Source organism: Melospiza georgiana, chromosome 13 (genome assembly GCF_028018845.1).
Source record: "Melospiza georgiana isolate bMelGeo1 chromosome 13, bMelGeo1.pri, whole genome shotgun sequence".
NCBI classification, from domain to species: Eukaryota; Metazoa; Chordata; class Aves; order Passeriformes; family Passerellidae; genus Melospiza; species Melospiza georgiana.
In genome coordinates, this window is record NC_080442.1 from 4,993,607 (window position 1) to 5,016,285 (window position 22,679).

General features: G+C 38.3%; 1 protein-coding gene across 2 annotated transcripts; it reads left to right on the plus strand.

The window, feature by feature from the left end:
• Window positions 1–94: 94 nt before the first annotated feature.
• Window positions 95–21,674, plus strand: NRG4 (neuregulin 4). Of its 2 annotated transcripts, none has more exons than XM_058033686.1 (7): window positions 95–288; window positions 4,687–4,847; window positions 5,814–5,868; window positions 9,812–9,905; window positions 17,360–17,509; window positions 21,205–21,284; window positions 21,377–21,674. In XM_058033686.1, exons 3-7 carry the CDS (start codon window positions 5,859–5,861, stop codon window positions 21,391–21,393), a joined length of 351 nt encoding a protein of 116 aa, XP_057889669.1. In that variant the 5' UTR covers window positions 95–288; window positions 4,687–4,847; window positions 5,814–5,858; the 3' UTR covers window positions 21,394–21,674. The 2 variants fall into 2 exon arrangements, with proteins under 2 accessions (XP_057889669.1, XP_057889670.1); XM_058033687.1 differs by lacking the exon at window positions 95–288 and adding an exon at window positions 4,294–4,380.
• The last annotated feature ends 1,005 nt before the right edge of the window (window positions 21,675–22,679 follow it).

Consider the following 22,679-nt stretch of genomic DNA (forward strand, 5'->3'; position numbering starts at 1 on the left):
GCGGCGCGCGCTGGAGTACTACGAGCCGCGAGCCCCCGGCCCCGCCCCCGCGGCAGCGCCGCGACCCCCGCGCCGCGCCCGGCCCGGCCCGGCACGAGGGGAGCGCCCGGAGCGCCGCGCTCGCCCCGCTCTGCCCCGGGCCTGGAGGCCGGCATTACATAACGGCACCGGAGCGAGCAGCTGCGGCATCCCAGCATGCGGATTAGGGATTACGTTGATTCAGCAGATTGTCCTGTGCATGTCTGAGAAAGATTACACCAGCAGAGTTAAGAATACCCGTTTGCTGTGGTAAGCCGTGGTTTAACTAGAACAAATTAACTCAATACAAAATTAAATGCAGCAAAAAAAAAAAAAATGAAGTAAAACGCCCCAAGGTTAAGAACTTCTTTAGTGCTTTAATTTAAGGTGCTTTAAATGGACAAAATAGTAGAGACTGAAATTCAGGTTTTGCCAGTTATCTCCCCTGTGTTTTGGAATACCTGATGTTAGCATCAACCAGCTATTAGTGATGGGTGAATCTTAAAAAATCAAAATCTTTATTGTGAAGACTGGTTACACTTGATTCCTGATGGCTGCCATGTAAAGTAAATATCTAAACTCTTATGACATACATTGCTAGTAACTCAAGATCATTTAAGTGGCACTGGTCTATTTTATTGTGTCACCATGTGCTAAACTGTCTCTTGTATGTTAGCCTGTAATATGGATTTTTGAGTTCTGATTACTGGATCCGAGATTATTGACATTTGAGACCTGACATTATGAGGGACACTACATCTGCCACTGACGTATGAATAAAAATTAACTATGCAGAGACAAACTTTAAGTTGCATTCATTTCAGTTGATTTCTTACAAGAGTTAGGGATGAAACTTGGAAGCAAAAGTGCCACAGTTTTCCAGGACTGACAGTGATTTTTTTGAATGCAGGGGTCTTGTAAAATTTAATAATTCCCCTCACATAAGCACACACAGGCTTGAAACTGGAATCTCTATCTCAAAATTACAAATCTGTTGTGTGACTACAGTAGTTACATTGGACAGAAGCCTCAACTTTGCCAGTGTCTGTATGAATATCTCATACAATAGAACTGGGGTTTCAGATGGAAATTTGCAGTTGTTTGCAAGCTGCTTAAGAAATTTTGGCAATGGGAAGTTTCCCCTGAAATTCACTGTAATGTCTCAAATTTCAATTTCAACACCATGACGAGAGCTTTACCCCTGTTTTAGTATGTCATTAATTCTAGACATACTTTAGTGGATAAAAATGAAAATGTAAACCTAAATATTTGCTGTAGGGATTTCTAAGATAAGAGGACTCAGCCATTTGTTGTCATTTCAGAAAACTGCAATGGAAAGAATTTTGAAAAACTGTGTCCAAAAAAATTACCCTGTCAACCAAAGCACGTTGAGATTTGTGAGCTATTTGTCATCTGCTTTAGCTTCATGTCTTTTGTCAGAATTTCTTGATATTGTGGTTATCCCATGCTAAAAGAAACTTCCAATGTATAAATTTGAGTAAAACATTGTTCTTATACAGATTTGTTATAAAATCTCACCTGGAATTCCTCCTTATAGAGATCCTCATTTGTTTTGATGCCATAGGTTTTAGGTTTTCTATTTTTCAGATTCTGTACTGCTCTAGTGTGTAGTTCTGAGCTTGATACTAAGGGATGGTGAGCTGTCCTCACAGAGCAGGGAGACAAAACAATTCCTTTCCTAGCTTGGGACCAAGGACAGGCACCTAAATCTCAGGCCGGAGAGCACAAACAACATGGACTGAGGAGAGAAAAACAAGAAGGATGGGACTCCATAACCTCGAGCTATAACTGGACAGTTAACCCCAATATGCAAATGGAGCAGAACTTACAAAAGTGAGAGCCCTCATGACCAGTTGTCCCTTTTGGCTCATCTGGGGTGCAGCCCTGGCTGGGCTCTTGTGCTGTCCAAGGTGGATCCATGGAGGCCTTTTAAAAATCCCTTTAACTCCATTGAGCCTTTGTTCTAGGCCAGCCTTCACAAGGCATCAGTTTCAGGCAGTTTGATGGATTTTTTTCTGATGCCTGATGATTTTCTGTGCTCAGATCAGTCACTGAAGGTCTGAGGAGTTATACCTAGGTGAGAAAATACAGACTCCTTTTAACAAGACTTCAGGACAGTTCCTGGCTCTTGGAGAAAGTATGAGGTGTGGACTACTGACTGCTTGACAGGTATCAAGGACATCTCAGAAGGAAATTTATATTTAATCAGCATGATAAGCAATTTTAAAAATTTTTCCCCTTCATTGTTTCCATGACCAAATATTTGAGCTCAATATTGGGGCAGAATGAGATTTTACCTTTTCTGATTTTAGAAAGAATACATAATGCAGTAAAATCCCATTCTCAAAGACAGATGTAAGGTGCAACTTAATCTGAATGTACAAACAATGTGTATTTGAAATAGCCACATGACTGAAACCATCTTCTTTAATTTGGGGGAGCGTTTATATAGAGATTAATTTTAAGAGTGTTTGAATAGCAAAGATCCATAAACCAAAGCCCAAATCATTATTCAGTGCTTGATTTTATCTGCCTATGCTCATTAAGATTTACAGGTACTGTGGATACTAAGGCCAGCTAACCAGTAAAAGTACACAAAACCAAGAGGCAATACAGATTCTGATGTAAATAGATGGGGAGTAAAGCACACAGGTTCATTTAAAGACAAATCTAACGAGTTCAAGACTTGTTTCAATATATCTCAGTATACACAGGTGACCTACCTTTCATGTACAAGCATTTCAAACAATGCATTACTATTCTTAGCATCAGTTTAGATGACAAAGATGAGGGGAAAAGGATAGAACTGATAAGATTTTTCAACAAGCTGGCACAGAGCAATACAGGCTATATTTTATATTTCAGAATAAAATACTCTTAACTGGATATACAAAGTAACATTTCACAAACTCCCAAGATACATGGAAGGTAAATATTTGAGCATTCATACAATTGGATTTTTAGCTTCTGTGAGCATAGGCTATATCTGCATCTGGAGGAAGACTCAGTTTGGAAAGTGCAAGAGAGGTGCACAGATGATCTTTGTGTTTCTAGTATGAACTCAGTGCACACACAGACCTGAGTTACAATCAAATTTAGCAACAATTTCTGCTGCAGTGCTTTCTTTTCTTTAAATATATCATCTTATTATCTAATGAGATAGAGAGTCCAGTTTATTCTTTTTAGAACACTGATACATACTTGAACTTCTGTTCAGAGTGCAACACCTCAGAGAAAAACATCTAAATACATCATTACCTAATGATGTACTTCTCAGTCTTAGAAACAAAAAAGTCAAAGCTGTGAATGCTGTCAGCAACACCTCTTTAAAAAGGCATCTTTAGACCCATATTGTGATACTTACTATAAGGATTAAAAAATAAAGTTATGCTTTCACATTGGTGGGGAAGTATTTTCACTCCTTCCCTTTGTCACCCCCTATTTCCTTGAATACACAGGCAACAGAGTTTGAAAATAAATTATTAGTAGCCCCACAGCCTTCCTCAAGCTGTCTTGCTCTCTACACTCAGCTTATAAACAATTTGTGTTACATGGAACAATTAGTCCTAGTCCCAAGAGCTGATGAGTTGCACAGCACATCCATTTAACACACTGATGCAGGAGAAAACCATCAGCTTGCCCTAAGGGATTTTCTGCCAGATCATTGGATTTAAGCATCTTCTGAAAAAGTTGAACTTAGACCAGGAGCAGCACCAGGGATACTGAGGTACATACTGAGTGTAAGATGAAGGAGAGGAAATGTGAGATCTCCTTTTGGCAGTAGCAAAACTCAAGCTGTTTTGTCAATTCAAGGATTCATATCCTAATTAAATCTAGGACAGGAGCTAGTAATGAAATTTAGTTTATATATCCTGTTTATATTTTATGAGAGTTATTGGATATTATACAATTTTGTGGAGCTTTCTGTGAAAAGGGAAACGAAATGAACAAAGACTATTTGCTCCCATAAAACACAAATTTAAATCAGATTTTTGATGCCAGTGTAAAATATATGTATGATACTATTTACATGTACTACATTTTGTGAGTATTTTGAATTCAGCAATAAACTTTATGTAGGGGCCTGAGTTAACTTATGTATTGTAAATATATGTATGGCAGTGAAAGATCTTTGTATTGTATTAGTGACCCTGCCCTGATTCTAGTTATTGTAAATGGGCTGCAGCTGTGATGTCCCTGATTGGGCAGCAGCTGTAGCCCATGGAGGTAACTGAGATAAAAGGGGGCGGGGTGGTCAGGGAGAGCCTTGGACAGGAGCCCTGACCGAGAAGCAACAACACCACTGCTGTGAAGATCTGCCATGAGAAAACCACCCAGAAGGTATGAGACTCAGGAAATATAATTATACAACAATATGAATATAACAACTTTAGTACTGATAACCCTAGAAAAATATGCAAGTAATCCTGTGAGCATGAGGGGTGTTACCCTGTTCTGTACATGTGTTTGTTCTTGTTGTAACCTCACCCCACTGCACTGTATGTAAACTGGAAACCTTTTTAACATCACATAGAGAATCCAGATCTTGACTGCTACAAAAATGAATCTCCTGATTTATTTCTTTTGAAAATATTTTAGTTCTGAAGTGCCACATGCTGTGTTAATTGTTCTTGCTTCTGTACACAGAGCAAAGTGGAGCTGTGAGCCACCTTTGGGTGGGGACCTTGCTGTTACAGCCCAGTGTCACAGGGAGCTGCCAGTTCTCATTGTCCTGTATGGACAGGACAGGTAAAAAGCTAGAGAAGCCACGTGAGGTCCCATGAAAACCAGAACCAGCTGCTTATAAAGTAAGTACAAATGCATTACACCTCTTGAAATGGGCCTCTACAGAAAGTCAGCTGTTAGTTAAAGCTGCAGTATAGGCAACTATTTATCATAAAGCTGATAGTTTATTTGATCATTTAATGGTTTAAAAAAATCTTTCTTCCAATATAGGACAGTTTGCTTAAGTATTTACTTTGCATACACTCTGAAGAAAGAAAGCAAACATGACAAAATGATCTATTATGTTAGACTTGTTCAGTAACCTATTTGGTACAGTAAATCTTGGCTATGTAACAAGAAAACAGAATATAGCTAGGATAGATGGTTATAGAGTTGGCATGTCTACAGAATAAGATTCTTTTAGCAATGTCAAGTGAACATTGGTTTCTGTCCAGGCAGAGGGTTTCTATTGAAGATGTAAAAAATCATTGTATAAGTTTGATAAATTCACAGCTTATATTACAATTTCACCTGACATCCAGACATGAGGGACACTCAAGTGAAACACATATTGACTGTGAGAAATGACAAATTAGAAAGTTCTTGTTTGTGGAATGGAAGAGTTCTACCACCAAGATCTTACCTGACTAATTAGCAGTGTGAGGAATTGTTCAGTTGAGTGCACTGTCTTTCAAGGTGCAAGTGTCAATCTAATTAGCTAGCCAGAATCAATCAGACTGCCTAAATGCATCAGGTATTACAATTCTGAATAAGCATGGCAGTTTCTAAAACATATTCATTGTTTAAACATGCTTTACCCTGAATTTAGTTTTATTCTGCCTTCAGGGATTCACTGAACTTGACAGCAGACTTGAGTGTTTGCCATTAACTGTGAATTAATGGAACTTCCATATAACAGTGCATTACTGACAGAGTGCAATGGATGTCTTAGCAGAAGCACTGAAAGTTGCATTCCAATAGCCATTTCTTCAGGGGGAAAAGACACCAGGTTCAAAAATTATATGCTTAATTTACATGTTTGTCTTTAGGTGCTGTTGCCTCTGACCAAGAACAAAAATTGTTGTGGGAATAATATGCGAACAGGTAACTTCTGCCAAGTCTTTACTTGGATATGTCCATCTATACATTAGAATTCACTGAAGTGGCATTGATTTTGATAGCTGCCACTGGGACTGTCACAACTGCTCTGCAGAGATGCCATCCCTCACCAGAGTTTACCAGCCAGTGGTACAAATCCTGTAAGGAGGTGTTTGCTGTGATCAATATTGATATTTCAGTGTGTGACTGGTTAGTGTGCAGGGTAAAGCTGCTTACAAGTGAGCATGCATCAGCCCCCTTTTACCTTCTGCCAACATTTCCCACTCCTCTCTCTCCCTTTCTTGTGTTAGCAGTCCAGGATTTTAGCCTCTGGACTAGGCAAGACAGCTGAGTCTACATGTAGATTATCAAGGCTGGCTGGCTCTTTGGGGTTAAGATGATATTGAGCTCGCATTTAGTTATTTTTTAAAGTCAGGACAGTCACGTTACAAAAGTTTAAATACAAACAGACAAGACAGTTTAGGGACACAGCACTGTACCAGCTACTAGGGAGAAAATTAACTCTATCCCAGCTGAAACCAGGACACCTGCATGTCCTCAGAAAGAATAATTAAGCATAAGTGTATTTAGAGGCCGCTATTACCTCAGTCAGTTTAAAGTATTCAGTCTAGCATTAGAAAAAACAACCTCATTTTATTCCTCTTCACTTCTTCCACCAAAATCCAGTTTTTTAAAGAAGAAGCTTTTGTGTCCTACTTCTCTTAAATCTCTCACATAGAAGGTGGTATCAAAATACATACTTATATGTTATGTACAACATACATTGATAGAGTTCTATTAATTTTAAAGCTAAATCTTTTGTATTTTTTTAATTGCCCATCATCTCTTGTCTTGTCTCATTATGGAGTCTGACTGTAGTATGCATTTGACTTTCAAAGCATGAAATTTGCATTTTTAGATTAATATAATGTATTGACTTACCTCATGAAAAATCATAAAACATTCACCAATGCTAATGTAATTGGGTTTTGGCTTGTATTGAACCCCCTCTGATTCTCCAGTATACTCTTTTGCATCACTGACTATTGATTTAAAGGGGTAAGCTGGTGCTTTCACACTTTCCTGTCCACAAATACAGAACTGTAACTTTGAAATTTGCAGCAAGCTACTGCATTTCAATATCATAGGTGTGGAGTACAATACTACCTATTTTTGTGTTGTAGCAAATTACAATTTGTTAGTAATATTTTTTCTTGGTGTTAAAGCTTCCTGAATTTCTTTGATTGTCTTTCATAATTCTAACATCTACATTGTACTGTGTTACTCAGATAGTTTTAGTGATCAGTAGCAAAGTATTAAAACACAAAATAGAATTAATGAAAAGCAGAAGTGGATGGAAAAAAGGGGTACCTGATCAATGTGGACATAGACGTTTCTTCAAGTTTCTCATTACTGCTGGAATTAAGGTTGCCATTTTCCCCTTAGTACTGGAAGAAAAGTCTATTTCTAGAAAGAAATAGCCTATAGAAAAATTGTCTGTAATTACAATCAAAAAGGTTTCAAAGGCTTCCTAGGCACTTTTTGTTCTCTCTCTCCACCTCTCTCACTTTTTTCTAATAGACCTAAGAGAAAGTGCCTGAGGTATTTTGCCAGAGCAGAAATGCCTGGTTGGGCTGCAGAGCTGGTCCTTGATACAAAGATCACACCTTAACAGTGTTCATTCTCCCAGATGTCCCAAGGCATGAATGACTGGAGGCATTTAGCATTCTTCAGTGCTGTGCCCCTGTGCCAGGGTGAGGCAGGTCTGTTTCTGCAGAAGGATGAAGAAATAGAAGCAACGAGGCAGGATTTTAAGGAGGCTAACAAATTCTCATTAATTCTCATGAGAATTCCTTTGAAACCTTTCTGTGAGCTGTTCAAAAGGATTTTTCTGCAGGGCCCACCTTCTATCATCTTCCTTTTCTGTCTGCTAGAATTTCAACAGTTAACTCCCTCAGACACTTAACAGAGTTGAGAGCAGGTCAAAGTTGGGAGTTTTGTTTTTCTCACTTGATTCTTAAAATTGTATAGATATTCTGATACACTGCTGATGTGTCCAGTGCCCTCTCTTGATTTAAGGAAGGATGTAGCCTTCAACTGAATTAAACTCTCACAGGAGGTCCACTGTTATGTTTGAATAGAATGAAAATCAACTAAGGTGTAGTTCTTGTTAAAAAACCTCCTTGTTTTCTCCCATTCCCATTTTATTCCTATTGCAATTGTACAGTTACCCATACAAAATAATTTTAAAAGTCTTTTAATGGTGAACTTGCAGTAAATTAATTGCCAGCAGACAAGCACAGAAAGCTAAAGAGTTAAAATAAATTTCCAGTTAACTTCTAACAAGGTAGGACAGAGCACATATTTCTGTGCAACAAGGTCAAACATGAACAATCTTTCCAGCCTTTGTTCTCCCCTCCTCCAGCTTCCTAATTTATCTGCACACAGGCAAGAAGGTCCAGTTATCATTTGGATGCTGGCACTTCAGTAACAGGAACATGAAACTGAATTCCTCTTGGGCCCTGGGGTGTAACTGTCTTCATCTTAAAGTCATGTAAGGACTTACTCACACTTCTGCATCAATATGCTGCCATAGAAATGAAAGAATGTAGGAGAAGAAGGGAGAGTAGAATTGGTAGAGCTGGTCTAGAGGATAGAGGATGCACAATGATTTTTTTGCACATAAGTAGAAGTAGCTGAGCATTTCTGCCACTCTTAGAAAAGCCTGGCTTATTTTAGATAAGTTGTAGAAGGTCTCTCTAGGGTGGAATGTCTTACAGCCACACTTCTTACTTTTTATTTTTCTGCAGGAATAAAGGGGAACTCTAACTCTTTTTCTTGAAGGACAAATAAGAAAACTAAAATCTTGACTCCTCAACTCTGTTATGTATAGTACATGTCTTCTATACATAAATAGTGACACAGCAGAATTCTGGTTTTCAGAACTTCTGAGAGAAATAACAGCAAGAACACCTAAAGTGTGAGGCAACACATGACTATCACCCTTGTGATGTCAGAAGACTGGTCTATTTTTGTTTTGATTGAGATACTGTGGTTTCATAAGATGGAAGAAATATATAAAATATTAGATGCATATATATGAAATGAGTTACTGATGCATTAAATGTGTCATAAATATATTCAGTCCAACTTCCAAATTTAGATTGCTTTCAGGAAGAGTGAAGTGGAACAGTTAGATGTGCTTTTTAAGCACAAAATGGACAAGTGCTGCTACAAGTGCCAACATTAGTGTCCTGTATTTGGGGTGTTATCAGAATGCCTAGTTGTGTTTAACACATTAAGAATTCATCTAGAAAGCCTACTGAGTAAGGAAAAAGCCTTTTTGAGATCTGTGTTAATGATACTGTAGCCAGCAGTCCTGTCCATAAGTGAGTGCTGCAGGCTGTGCCCTGGTTTGGCCATTGAGAAATTGAGAGTTGGGGTGGGGAAGCCCAGGGGTGTCCCAGGGTCCCATTTCAGCTTTAGTGCACCCAGAGCAGCCTCACAATGTCCTGCCCTTAGCTGGCACTGGGTGCCTCTGCACTGACTGACTCTGTTGCAGGAGCCAGTTCAGCCAAAGGTGCTTTGTGCCACCGAACAGGAGAAAGCAGACTTCACCTGGGTCATGGTGTGAACCCCTGCACTCACTGTGTGAGTGCTCATGAGAGGCAAGGGAGTAATGGAGAATTTCTCACTGCAAGAGAAAGTTTGATTTATTCATCCCATTTATCTGTTTCACATCTGATATGGTGATAAATTTGTGATCTTTTCTCCATATTGTTACATGAAACTGTTCAGCAAAACAGTGCTCTGTGTTGCTGGCCTGGAAGGCAAGACCTGTACCTTTTTTTGCTCATAGGCTGGTTTCATTTGGGTGGTAGTTTATTTTTGTGGTTTTTTTGGTTTGAAGTCTGTTTTTCTCAGTGTTTCTTTTGGTCTTATTTTTAAGATCATGAAGAACTCTGTGGCACCAGTTATGGATCTTTTTGTCTAAATGGAGGGATTTGTTATATGATTCCTACTGTATCCAGTCCATTCTGCAGGTCAGTGAAACTGAAGTTTGTGTGTCTAAATATTGGACAGTAGCTGTCTAAAGACTATTTCTCCATTTTCCTTCTTTAAGGAATCACTTCTAAATACCAATTACCTATTACTTACCTAGTTTACAGAGACATGGTTATATGAGAAAAAGAAATGTGTATACTTGCTTGGCAGGTGGAACAGTATTCGGTTACATATTACAATACAGAAAGAACAAAATACCCTTTGCCTCATAGAATATAGACTGTGGGAAAAGCATTCAGAAAGGCAAAGTACAGTTTTTCTTACAAGTGAATTATATTCCAAAAATTTTTATAATATAAAATGGCCTGACCTGATCAAAATGCAGAGACACAAAAAATAATATAATATTTTAAGAGGGAAAAAAATTAATGTAATTCAAGACTTACTGTATTCTTCAAGTCATGCTGAAATACTCAAAGAGCAGCTTTATAGTGACAGCCAAAGACTGCTTGATAAAGAAACATCAAGGCAGCAAATAGAGACACTTCTTAAAACACTCCATGACAGAACCATTCTTCCTGCTGAAGCCCATGTAGCAAACTGGAAAAGAAGCACTGCCTGGTTTTGCATGTGGATACATTTCCTGCATAAATACTGCCCTATCTTTTCATTCTCTGGTTTGACAAGACATAAGATGCTCCATAAAACTGTCACTGTTCACAGTCCTGCATTTACTAATTCTGAGTTATTCATCAAAATAATTTATGGTTGATTTAATGGGTTTGCTTAACAAAAAAATAGGCATTCAGACAAATATTAGATACACTTAAGGATATTATCTTTTTTCTTCTATAGCAACTTTTGTTCCCTCTTCTGTCTTGAGCTATACTAATGATAACTGGATAAAACAGGTGAAGAAGGAAACAACATCTTTTCCCAGATGCCTAATTAAAATATTACTTTTTGTTTGGTACAGTTCAATCTAAATACTTAAACTCAAGCACGTAAACTCATTTACTTAGATAGGGAGAAAAGAGGCAATTTTGTGGTAAATGCTCACTGAAAAATATACACAGCATATCACTGTCATTGTTCAGTGTCACAATGAATCAGATCCAGAAGTGAGATTAAAGCTCTGAAGTGCTGTGTGATGATTTACTCTATGTGCTAAACCTTGCAAGATTATGCAATATAAAATGAATACTACACAAAAAAAAAGTAAAACATTTTGAGATATATATGTTTTTTTCCTAGAAGGAATCCTGTATTATTGTACATAAATGAAAAATGAATGGTTAAACTGAAGAGCAGCTGCTACACAATTTCAAAGCACCCTCTCAACTACTACTGGACTGTGTAACAAGGAATCTGTATTCAATGCAATAACTATAAATATGAAGTAACAAATACCCAGAAAAATTCATTCTTCAGGAGCACAAACCAGTCAGCATAGATAATTTCCACCTTAACAGCTCCAAATGAGGTTTTTTTCAATTCAGGTACTTTAGGATTTTGTAATCTGCTGAAGCAGAAAAGTAACATCTTAAGAGCATTTTTGTTATACTCAGGCAATCTTATTGCATTTAAGTTATCAACTATTTTTTTCTGTATCTAGTGGTTGATTATGAAGTTAGATGGGTTTAAATAGCAGCATTCTATTTAAGCACATCCTCATTCTAAGCATGTTCCTTAATCAGTCAGAGAAGGCTAATTATAGATGAGAAAGGTTTTGTTTACACACAGATATCTTAGTAATCAGCAGTGATGTGAATAGAAACAACAGAAAAAATGCATCACTATTCAGCAGAATTCAGAAAATATTTGGTGCTTTGGAACTTCATGACTGGCATCATCACACAGTTGCGCAGTTTCTTTGATGAAGGTTTCTTCCAAATCCCACCCAAAGCCCCCCAGTGCTCTCAAATGGTCATGTCCTACTGAAAGGAACTCAAAGCACTTTTAGACTCAAGGGCTGAATGATTGTTAATTAAAAGGAGGAGATGGAGAAAGAACAGACTAGCAGACTGTAAAAATACCTTAAAACACATTTGCCTTGCCATGGTACTTGGTCACACAAATGTGTTGTGCTCAGCAGAGTTAGTCCAGATCACCCTATGCAACATCACTGGAAATAATTTCACCATGTGACTCAGAAAAATGCATCATTCTTTAGAAATATGTGTTTTGTAGCATGCTAAAAATGAAGAGCTGCTGTTTACCTTTGGAATTTCAGGGGGTTCTTATCAATCACAAATAGATACATAGAATGCAGAGATTTAATATCTGTTGAACATTAATTGACCCCCTCCATGTGCAACAGTAGCAGATTTTAAATACAGCTGACATGTGTTAAAACATGAGGTGCTCAGCTGCCATCTTCCCTCAGTGCTTTCTCAACAAGGAGTTCATGTTCTCAGCAGTAAAAGGCACACCTGTCACCATGAACCAGATGAGCTTCAAAGCCAGGAACACTCCAATGAAGTAAACAAACTGGCAGCAGGACAGAGGAGGATGGAAAAGCAGCTGCCTCAGGTGCATCATAAAGCACAAGGCAGAAAGCTGTTTGCCTCAGCACCTGATGCACAGCTGTCCCATGATCACCAATTAATGCACTGCAGAATTAAGTGAAGATTTTGGTTTCTGAGGGGCAGTTCTGGTACTCCCATTTTTTCTTATACTTGGCAGATTTCTGAGAGCATTCTTTCTGTATTTCAAGCAAAATACAGATGGTATAAGACAACATGCACAGAGCTCTGCTTCAGAGGGCAGTACACACAGAAATTAACAGTGAACACTTATTTTGGGACAGGGATCCTACTCTGCCCAGGGCTAAGTACTGCAAGAGACACAGGCAGGCCTTGCAAATCTCCTTCCTGAAATGCCTGTGCATCCTCAGGGATATCTCTTCCTTTTCCCCTTCCTTTGCTTCCATCCTGATGAAATCTCTCCTCCACCTTTCCTACAGTAATCCAGTAAATGCCATGCAAATTCCTTCTCCCACTTTCTGTATGCTCCCTCCTTGCCTGGCTCTCTGCCATGGGCCCTTCATTCCCCTTTCAGACATCCCCACAAGTCACACACTTGCTGTGCTTTCAGCCTTCAGAATATGCACCCTGCAAGTTGCCAGGGAAGGGCTTCCCAGTCATCTGAGCTTTTCTTCTTTCTCTGCCCCCAAAAAATACACTTTAATGTACCTCAGATTCTTTGGAAACAACCTGACCAATAAGTATTTCTCAGTTCTACTTTTGGCTTGAAAGGTAGTAATGAAAGTTAGAATACACACCAAAAGTATAGCTAAAGAGTCAGTAAGTAGGATTTCTTTTTAATGGAACATAAGATATAAAATACAACACTCTCTTATGTGTTTGAAAACAATTACCAATCCAAATGAATATAACTGCTAGATAGGGAAACCTTCCCATATAAACACATAGCTAAGGGAGAGGAGAATAAGCCATTGTTTTAGAGAAGAATAACCCTTTCTTTCAACTTCTCTCCAGTAGGAGCATTTCATTTTTTACTCTGTGTGTAGAGAGTAACAGTTTTGAAACTTCTCTAAATGCAAAAATTTTTAAAGAGTTGCTCAGGTGTACAATTAATTTTGCTGTTGCTTATTCACTTTGGCTCTAAATTCTTTTCCATACTTACTAGATGTTCTTAGACTGTATGTATTAGGACAACTTTGAGGAATCTGCTACAGACTAAAGATTATGTTGATTTTGAAGTTATCAGCCATGTAATCTGAATTGCATTGACAAGCAGATAATTTCTCATCTTTTTCTGCTCAGAGCTTTGTATTTACATGGAAATAGTTTTTATACCAAGAAGTATCCAAAATTTTTCTGACTAAATGAAAAGTAAAGTCAACACCCTGATAGTATAATGCAAAGCAGTGAGAATCTGCATATTTGACTCAAATTCTACTTCCTTATGATGCCCACCTTAGAGTCTGGCAAAGAAAGAAACTTCACCTTCTTGCTAAATCCCAGTGCCACAGGATCATTGCAGTGTCCAACAAGCAGTATCTGAAAGGAGACAGCAGTGATGCCCCTGTTACTGCAAGGCTGTTATGTTTTACTTACCAATCAGATTGTAAAGGATCAATGTAATTGCACACCTGCTGGTCATCTCCTGACATCTTATCCAATGCAGTGCATTTTCTTCCCCCTTGCATTGATGCTGATGTGATTAATACCCTGTGCTGAAAGATTCTATGGATTACTTTCCATATGCTGGTGTTTTGTCTGGAGCTCCTATGGGACATTTGTATAAAACATTTAAGGCTGGCTCATCTCATCTGACAAGAGCTGTGGGTGTGTGTGCACGTGTGTGCAGCCATCTAGGAGAGCAGAAATCTAGATGCCAGCTGAAAATGGGATGTTTCAGTCACAGATTTTCCTCAAACATTGAAGTCTGCTGTCTTTCAACTCTGAATTAGAAATTCAATTTCCGTAGAGGGGGAAAGACCTTTTTTCCATTTTAAGAATCAACTCTGGAATGCTGCATAGCAGGGCCATTTAAAGGGCCATGTGCAGCAGCAGAGCAGGTTAACAGCCTGCAGGTGATGTCCACCAACACCTGCCAGGGACCACAAACACAGTGAGTGCAGCTTCTCCTCCTGCACCAGGCTCCTCTGGGGTTTGCCCCAGCTCATTCAGGGGCAGGTGCAGCAGTGCCTGCCAGGTCAGCAGCTGCTCTTAACTGCTGTGCTGCTTTGGGCATCCATTACAGACAGGATAAACAGAGCTGCCCCTGGCTTTTGAGTTGTGTACAGTAAGACTGAGGCTGCACAGACACCAAGGTTCTGGGCTATATTCACAGCCCACATGCTGCTTAGAGACTGTTTCTGTCTTGCTTGCACTCACTGCATGTGTAACTGCACTGAAATTATTGGAGCTTTCCTAATGCAACAGGATAAGCAGGTCTGAGAGAATTCCACTGCTAATTACTGAAGTCTGCTTAGTTTCTTTCTACCTATTTTGGCAAAGGACTTGCAGAAGAAACCTTTCCTGATTGTCTTAAAGCATCAGTTGCTTCTATCTTTAACATAGGCCTTTACCTATTTGTACATCAGGAAGGGTAACTTCATAAAAGCTTATTCAAACCAATATTTGAATATCTGGATTTTCAGAAATGCCATAACTGTAGCACAGCTTGGTCACATTAGCTATAATTTTATTATTAAAATGTAACCCAAAGACACCTCATCTTAATTTTCCTGTTTCTATGAAAACCTACATAATTTTTAGGTTATATGACGGCATTTTCTAGGTAGCATGGAATAACTTCCAGCAAGTTTAGAGAAAATGGATGGGTAGTTTTGTAATCCCTAATGCACTGCTCACAGTTAAACAGATACTGGCAAACCAGCTAGTCATATTTCTACAACTTGTTTTTGTTACAACCATACAGAATTAAAAGGTTCAGCATCCAGGATGTCTTAAGTTTGGCATTTGCTTCTTTAGTATAGGCTTTTCTTTTTGCTGTAACCTTGGATTCATATCACTATAGTTTTCCCCTTACCATCTTAGGCCTTCAAGCTCTTTTCCCTCTTAAAGACTTGTGACTACCTTAAGCATCTGGCTCTGTTTTCTGTTTTGTAGGAAGTGCTATGATCTCAGTGACCCTTTTGCTGTGCTGTCAACACATTCCCAGTTCTTTTCCTCCTGTCTTTGCAGCTCCCATGCACTGTTCACACCAACTCACTCTCCTGCATCACAGCAGTTCAGTAACCCTTACCCTTTACCCGATCCTCTGGGCAGCTCTCTGCAGCTGTGACTGTCTTATCTTCCTCCTGCTATATTCTACTGACTTACTCCCTTTACACTTTAGAACTTTTCCATGAGCCTTAATTTGATGCCAAAACCTATTTTTTCCCTTCCTGTATCATTTTAGCCTTGCATTATTCTCCAGTTTTCACTGCTATTCAAGAATACTCCTATGAATTTCTTATTCCATTTTCTTTCCCTGTTACTCTATTCAGCTCTTCAAAGCATTTCTCTCTCACTTGCTAGAGAACAATGCCCCACTCAAACTACACTTCTATTCTTAAAGTATTCTACAGTATTTCAGAAATAGGCCACTGAAAAGCCACTACACTTAGAATAAATATCTGGAACATTATCTCAAGCAATCAGAGCAGTCTGCCTACCCTTGCTTCTCCCAGCAGTGAAACATCATGACTTTGAAAAGCCTCAGATTGTCCTTAGTAAATGCTGTCTGTTTGATCAGTTGCAGAGCTTTAATATATGATGATAATTAGATGTCTTTTTTTAGTGCCTAAATCTTCTATTATATTTCCAAAGACAAAGAATTAAAATAAAAGGGTAGTAACTCTTTGTGCAGTGGTTTAGGCCAGCAGTACTGAAATACTGGTCTGTAACCTACAGAAAGTGTAGTGGGATCAGGCATCATGTCAGAAAACTCACAGGGATCCTTTGGTCTTAGTTAGATATGCTAAACATTCTTCTTTTTTGGCAGTTCCTCCCCTCTCCACCTTCTTACCCCTCATCTGAAATTATACCTTGCAGCTGCCAATGGCAGTTGAGAACTTCAAGTATGTTGCAGAGTTTAGCCCATTTTTCTCAGCTGGAGCCTGAGATTGCTTATGTCACAGATTATTATGACTTCAGTGCCAGAAATAGCAAGAAAGAGCAAGATCTTTAGTAATAGAAATAGAGAGAAGCAAATTTACATGTATAAAAAATACACACAGAATCTAGATATTGAAAGAAGTGCTTCCCATTTTCTGTAATGAAATCAATTCCTTAAGAAAACTTAGCAGAATAAGTGCAAAATACATAATAAATGAAGATTAGTTTAATTTCAACCTACCTATTTTTTGGCTGAATATTAATTACTAAGCCATTAATTTTATTTATTTTTACTAAAATATCATACCATTTTACCATGGTAAAATACCTCTTTCTTCAGAAGAGGTTTTCAGAAGCTCAACACATAAAATAAGCATAGTAGAGAAGACTTCTAGGTAGGTCTCTCCAAGAGGGGGTTATTCACCAAGCATGTAGCATGTTCTGGCATGAAATATTACACTGCATAAACCACTTCTGCAGTTTAAGCTGTACTGTGCCTCAGTGAATTCTCATTTCCTTGATCTCTTTAGCTGACACTACTATTTTCAACAAAGGAAGCCAGAAAGTTACCTGAAACAGGGAAGACAAAGCATGACTACTGTGTGAACATAGTTAACACTAAAGAAGTAGGATTAACTAATTAAATCTGTCAGTGATGAGTACATTAAAGTTAACATATAAAAGCAGTATGGATCAGAATGTAAACTCGATGCCCAACATGCCTAATTCCTTGTTCCAGAAATACAAGGTGAGAGGAAATTCTGTAAGAAAGCTTGCTGTGAAGCAAATATAACCTTTGAATTGAGTCATAACAAATTCTCTACCCAGAAGAAGCCTTTTGTGCTTTTCATCATAGATGACAAGCTACCATCTAATCCAAATACAACTTGGTTTCCCAGGTGTGTTGAGAATTACACAGGAGCTCGTTGTGAGGAAGTTTTGCTGCCCAGCATCAAATCCCAAACAAAAGGTGACCTGTTTGCAGCTTTCTTGGCTTCCCTTCTTCTTCTAGGAGTTCTTGTAATTGGAGCATTCTACTTCTTTTGCAGGTAAAAGTGATTCATAAGGCTGAAACTATTCAATCAAGTAGAAATTTCTTCTGGTAATCATGTACTAATTATTTGAATGTAAAGTATGTAATGAATTATCCATAAGGTTGTATGGTTATTCAGCATAATGAATGGGGATGTCTCAACTTGTTGCTTGTTGCCAACTCCTGGCTTGAAGTTTTCTCAGTTCTAAGCTCTTACTTACAGCTGCTTTGTAAAAAACACCCATAGTACACCCCTGTCTGAGATTCTGCAGTCCATCTAGAGTTAGTGCTAACATTTTAAAACATTAGTCCAAAGACAGAGAAGTAGAGGTAAATTAACAAAGTGCTTGGGGATCAGAAACTGTTCCTACTGAATTGGTAACTGAAGCAGCTGGTGCCACTAGCTCCTAATTCTTCTACCACTCCCAGTCTAAAAAGGAAAACTAAGCAAAGAATGAAATGGAAGAATACTTCCAGGTAGACGTTTACTAGCATTTAGGACAACTCAGAGAGCTTACTCATTTGTCCAGGATGATCCAGGTTTGAGTAGAAGGCAAACATCAATGCTAGACAGGAAGTGCTGCAGGGTTGGTTTTAGTAGCATTTTAGGCATATTAGGACTTGGAATGAAAACACAAAGATTTACTGGGATTGAGGCAACTATTTGATGCTGTACATATATCACTACAATTAAGCAAACCCAAACAAACTTACCATCTTCACTTGCAATGCCCTCTCTATTTTGCACCTGTGCAATGCACCTGTGTCCCCTCTTTATTTTTAGAGTACAGCACTTTTTGTAAGAACTCATTTTGCCATATACCAATAATATGTGTTTATGCATCTCTGTGTCTCTCTATAAGGCAATTTATAGCCCCTGTAATTCTTTCCCATCACAGACTTGCACAATCTTTTTTTTGTTCCTATACTGCATTTCTCCTAGGTTATGATAACCAAAGGTTCTTGCAATTCTGTTCTTTGTGGTCCCATGGTCACATTGCCAAATCAACTTTTCTGATCTGTGCCTTTCAATGAGCGACCTTTGGAATAGCTGGTCTGGTTTTACCTCAGCTGCTGTCATGGAAACCCACTGAATGCCAGCTTCTCCCACAGCTGAATGCATTTAGAAGAGATAGCATTTGATAAAACAGTTGGTACAAAAAAATCCCTTGTTGTAAAGGATACCCCCCACATTAGCAATTTTAATTAAATTAATTTTGCTTAGGCATGGAATGCCACAGCAGTTGTTTGCTAAAAACATTTGCAAATTACTATAAACTTATTAGAACAAAATACAGCTTAAACTAGCTTAAGAAAAATTCATTCAAGTCTCATAGAGATACAGACAGTATTTCTTTAGAAGTAAAATTGTCTCTGAGAAAAGGAAAAAAAAGTCTTCAGAGAGTCATGTGTTAAAGATCCCTTTTCTTTCACATACAGTAAAATTGGGGGAAAGCTGGAGACAATCTATTGAGTTTTATGGTCCAAGTACAGAAGCTTAGAGTGATAGCAATGACAGGTCTGTGAAAATTCTGTTATTAGAAAGTTAGAACATCAACTTCTCTTTACTCACACTTTACCTGACTGGCAGAACAAGTAGTAGTGCCTCTTTATTAGCAAAATAAAAAGGGCAACAACTCAGTTATAACATAGTTGTCCTTGAACCCCATCTTACACACCAGACTAATTTGGGAAATCTCATAAAACCATTATGAACTTCTTTAGTACAGGTAAAAGAACCTAACTGGCTAAAATTGTCTTACCTTTACACCTCAGAGGCTGATGTAGGATGGTCACCTGCAAGAGAACTCATCTATAAATGAAATACTTTACTAAGTCCTTATCTCTTGGCTGAAGTGACCAACACATGAGGAATCTCAAGTGGATACTTTAATCTACTCCCCTCTTTTCAGCTGAGTGAATGAGTATTATTGCTAAGAGCTGCCATTAATCTCCATTTTTTTCTCAAACTTCATCTATCACCTCTATCTTAGGAGAGGGTTGTAAGGGTTAGCTGAGAGTTTGCATCATCTTTCACTTGGCCTCCTGACAGGATATGTTAAGGTTAAAATGTTAACAGACACACTGTGCTAAAGTTTCCTCTGCTCCACTTTATTAACAAAGACTTTTGATCCACAATCAGAGAGCAGAAAGTCTTTTTCCTGATCCTGTGTTAGTGAGCATTTCCATGGCTCTTTCAGTAGAGGGTTCTAGTGAGGTTTTAGTATAAACAGTAATGTAATCTGGAGGGGTGCAGAAGAGGAGATACTAATTGAAGTTCAGGACAAGGAAACTGAATTCCTAAAATTATACATCTAATCATTTGGATTATTGAACTCAGTGCTCTGTTTTCTCTATTTTCTTATCTGTATCACTGTACCTCCCTCCTTTCCAAGTTTCCTTTCTCTCAGGCTATTTGGGGCAGATTTGAGGACCAAGCATGTGCAAGTTCATTTCATGCTCCCTAGAAACAAATCCATTCAACATACAAGGGTGGAGGTTGCATTGCTCTGCTTATAAAACTAAATCATTACTTACAGTGAAAGTAATCCATAAAAGAGTAGGGCTGCACATGAAAGCTCTGGGTGAACAGTGGGAAATAATTCTCCTTTTGCATTTAACTGAGTCATCACATTTTTATCAGCTCATGATTTATTTTTTCCAGTCTGCAGAGCACATGGAGGCAGGGCAAACACAGATCTAGCTGCTCTCCATCTTGAAACAACCCCCCACCTCTCCAACAAGCAGTACTGATAAAGCCTCCTGTCCTTCTGACATGGGCAAAACAGGGAAGTGTACAAACCCCCTGCTATGATTACACTGGTACTGAGGAACAAATGGCATATTCTGCTTCCAGCAATTCACCTATCACACCACGTCCATCTGGTCTTCTTCCTCCACAAACATATTTTGCCAGGGTTACTGGAAGAAGAATAAGAAAGGTGATGAGAAGAGATGCCACATAAGCCAGCTTTTCTTTAAAAGCAATAGATAAGCCTAAACGCCACACATATAGCTCAGAGGAACAGAGCAAACCCTAGGAAAAACCAAAATAAATCTGCAGTTAATTTCTATATTTCACTGTAAGTGCCTGCTAAAGTGCCAAATGACCTGTAAAGTGTAATATTGATGAACAAGAACTCAGCCAGCCAAAACAACAGGGTCTAGGAATAAAGCCATTTAAGCTGTCCAAGACAACAGACTTTGTGGAGGAGTTACATCACCACAGGACACAAACTGGACACAACAGAGAATAGCTCATGACTCTTCTCAAGAGAGCAGGTGTCTGATTACTATTAAAGGAAAGGGAACTAGACAGCAAATGATCAGCTCCATTTACAAGATTTACTTCTCTTCAACAAAATATGGAAAATTTCACGTCATTTCCAAACACTAAGAGAATTGATAAATAATTCTGTGCTATTTACCAAATTTTTTAATAAAGACCTAAGAAATCAAACAGTTACCTTCAGGAGAGAAGCCATGTAGTTCCAAATGCTGTACTGCCCTCTGATCTCTGTTCTTCTCCCTCAAACACATGATTCTCAAAAGCAATGAGTGTTAATTACAAACTAATTGGAGAAGATCCATGACACTTTTTCCAATGGAAAAATCATTCTATTAATTTGTCTCTTCCCTGATAAATTTTTCACTCTGTGTGTATTTTTCTCTCTCTCTCTCTGTTGTTTCCTTTTTGTTTTTTATGGTCAGGAAAGTTTCCATTCCAAGGACAAGTTCTTCAGAGTGTGGTGCCAACCTAGTTGAAACTACAAGCAGCAATGGCTGCAACAGTGAGTACAGTTTAAAATTAAATGACCGGACTCCACAAGGCAAGTGGGGGATGAAGTTTTTGTTACTAAAAGTCACATGTTTTATTTTTCAGAAATAACAACAGCCTAAAGCATTAGAGTGGAAGAATGGTGGAGAAACAACATGCAAAGGAACCATAAGAATCTAAATGGTAGAGGGTGACATGGTAAGCAAGATGAGAGAAGAAAGTTGACTGAAACAGGAGGCTGACACATTGGAGAAGACATCTAAGACTTAAACAGTTGCACTTAATGGAGTTTCTATGTACTTTTAAAACTGTCAATTATACAGAAATCACTATAATTTATGTTTGAATTCTGTGAGATTTTTTTATGCTTTTCAATAATGCACAGTGAGATGCATGAGATAATCTTGGGAAATAAAAAAAATACAATTTTTTTTCACTGCACGGAGAATATGAGATATCACAGGATTTTAGTGTGAGGTGATATTATGAATTTTTGATAGGGGTTTTTCATTTTTCACAGGATTTCCCCAGAGGAGCTGAAGCCTATCTTGATTCAATAGTTTCAAAATTGGTATTTGTGATACATGTCCTGAATTTGGCTTGTTCCAGACACCCTTACCACATGTAGGGGGAAAACCCTCACCTTTCTCCCAGCTAATACTTACTTTTATTTTTTTTTTTTTAATTGTAACAGAACATCAGCAGGAGGTACCATTGAGAGTTTATTGCCCAGGTTCCTGGCACACTATTTTAATTAGAATTAAAGGGAAATATTAGGAAAAGAGATTGGTAACGGTTAAAAATTTTTAGGCAGAGTTTGGTGTACATTTGTAATACTAAACAAGACTAACATCAATCTACCTTGATGGTTTTTAATTCTGTCTGGCTTTCTTCTGAAAATCTCTTGATTACTGAGGGAAATTCAAACTTTACCTTGACTATTCCAGTTGACATTTCAGATAGCAGAAATCAGGAATTTTGTTCAGCAGGTCAATTTTTGACACAAACTATTATTGAGACAGGTATCTTGGCTGAAGGAAATGCTGCCCTCTCCAAAGATTTATTTCTTTTGTTCACATAAGCATCTGTTGATCACACTGATATATTATATAGCACACTTTGGTCTCTTACAGGATTCTCTTACTCAGACAAAAAGAGGCCATCTGCCATGGTCCATGTCTTTTTTTTTTTTGCCTTCAAAAGACAAAGAGAATGTCTGGTTAGTCAGAGGCATAGAAAATGTGAACTGAACAGGTTTTTTTTTTAACTTATTTCTAGCACTGGAGGCAGAAACCAGCAAAAAATCAGATATGTTCCCATAATGGCACATTACCTAGCAGGACATTATATGGGATTTATAAGGTTGTATTGAAGGGAAGATTAGCTGAGAAAATTCATTAATTGAAAG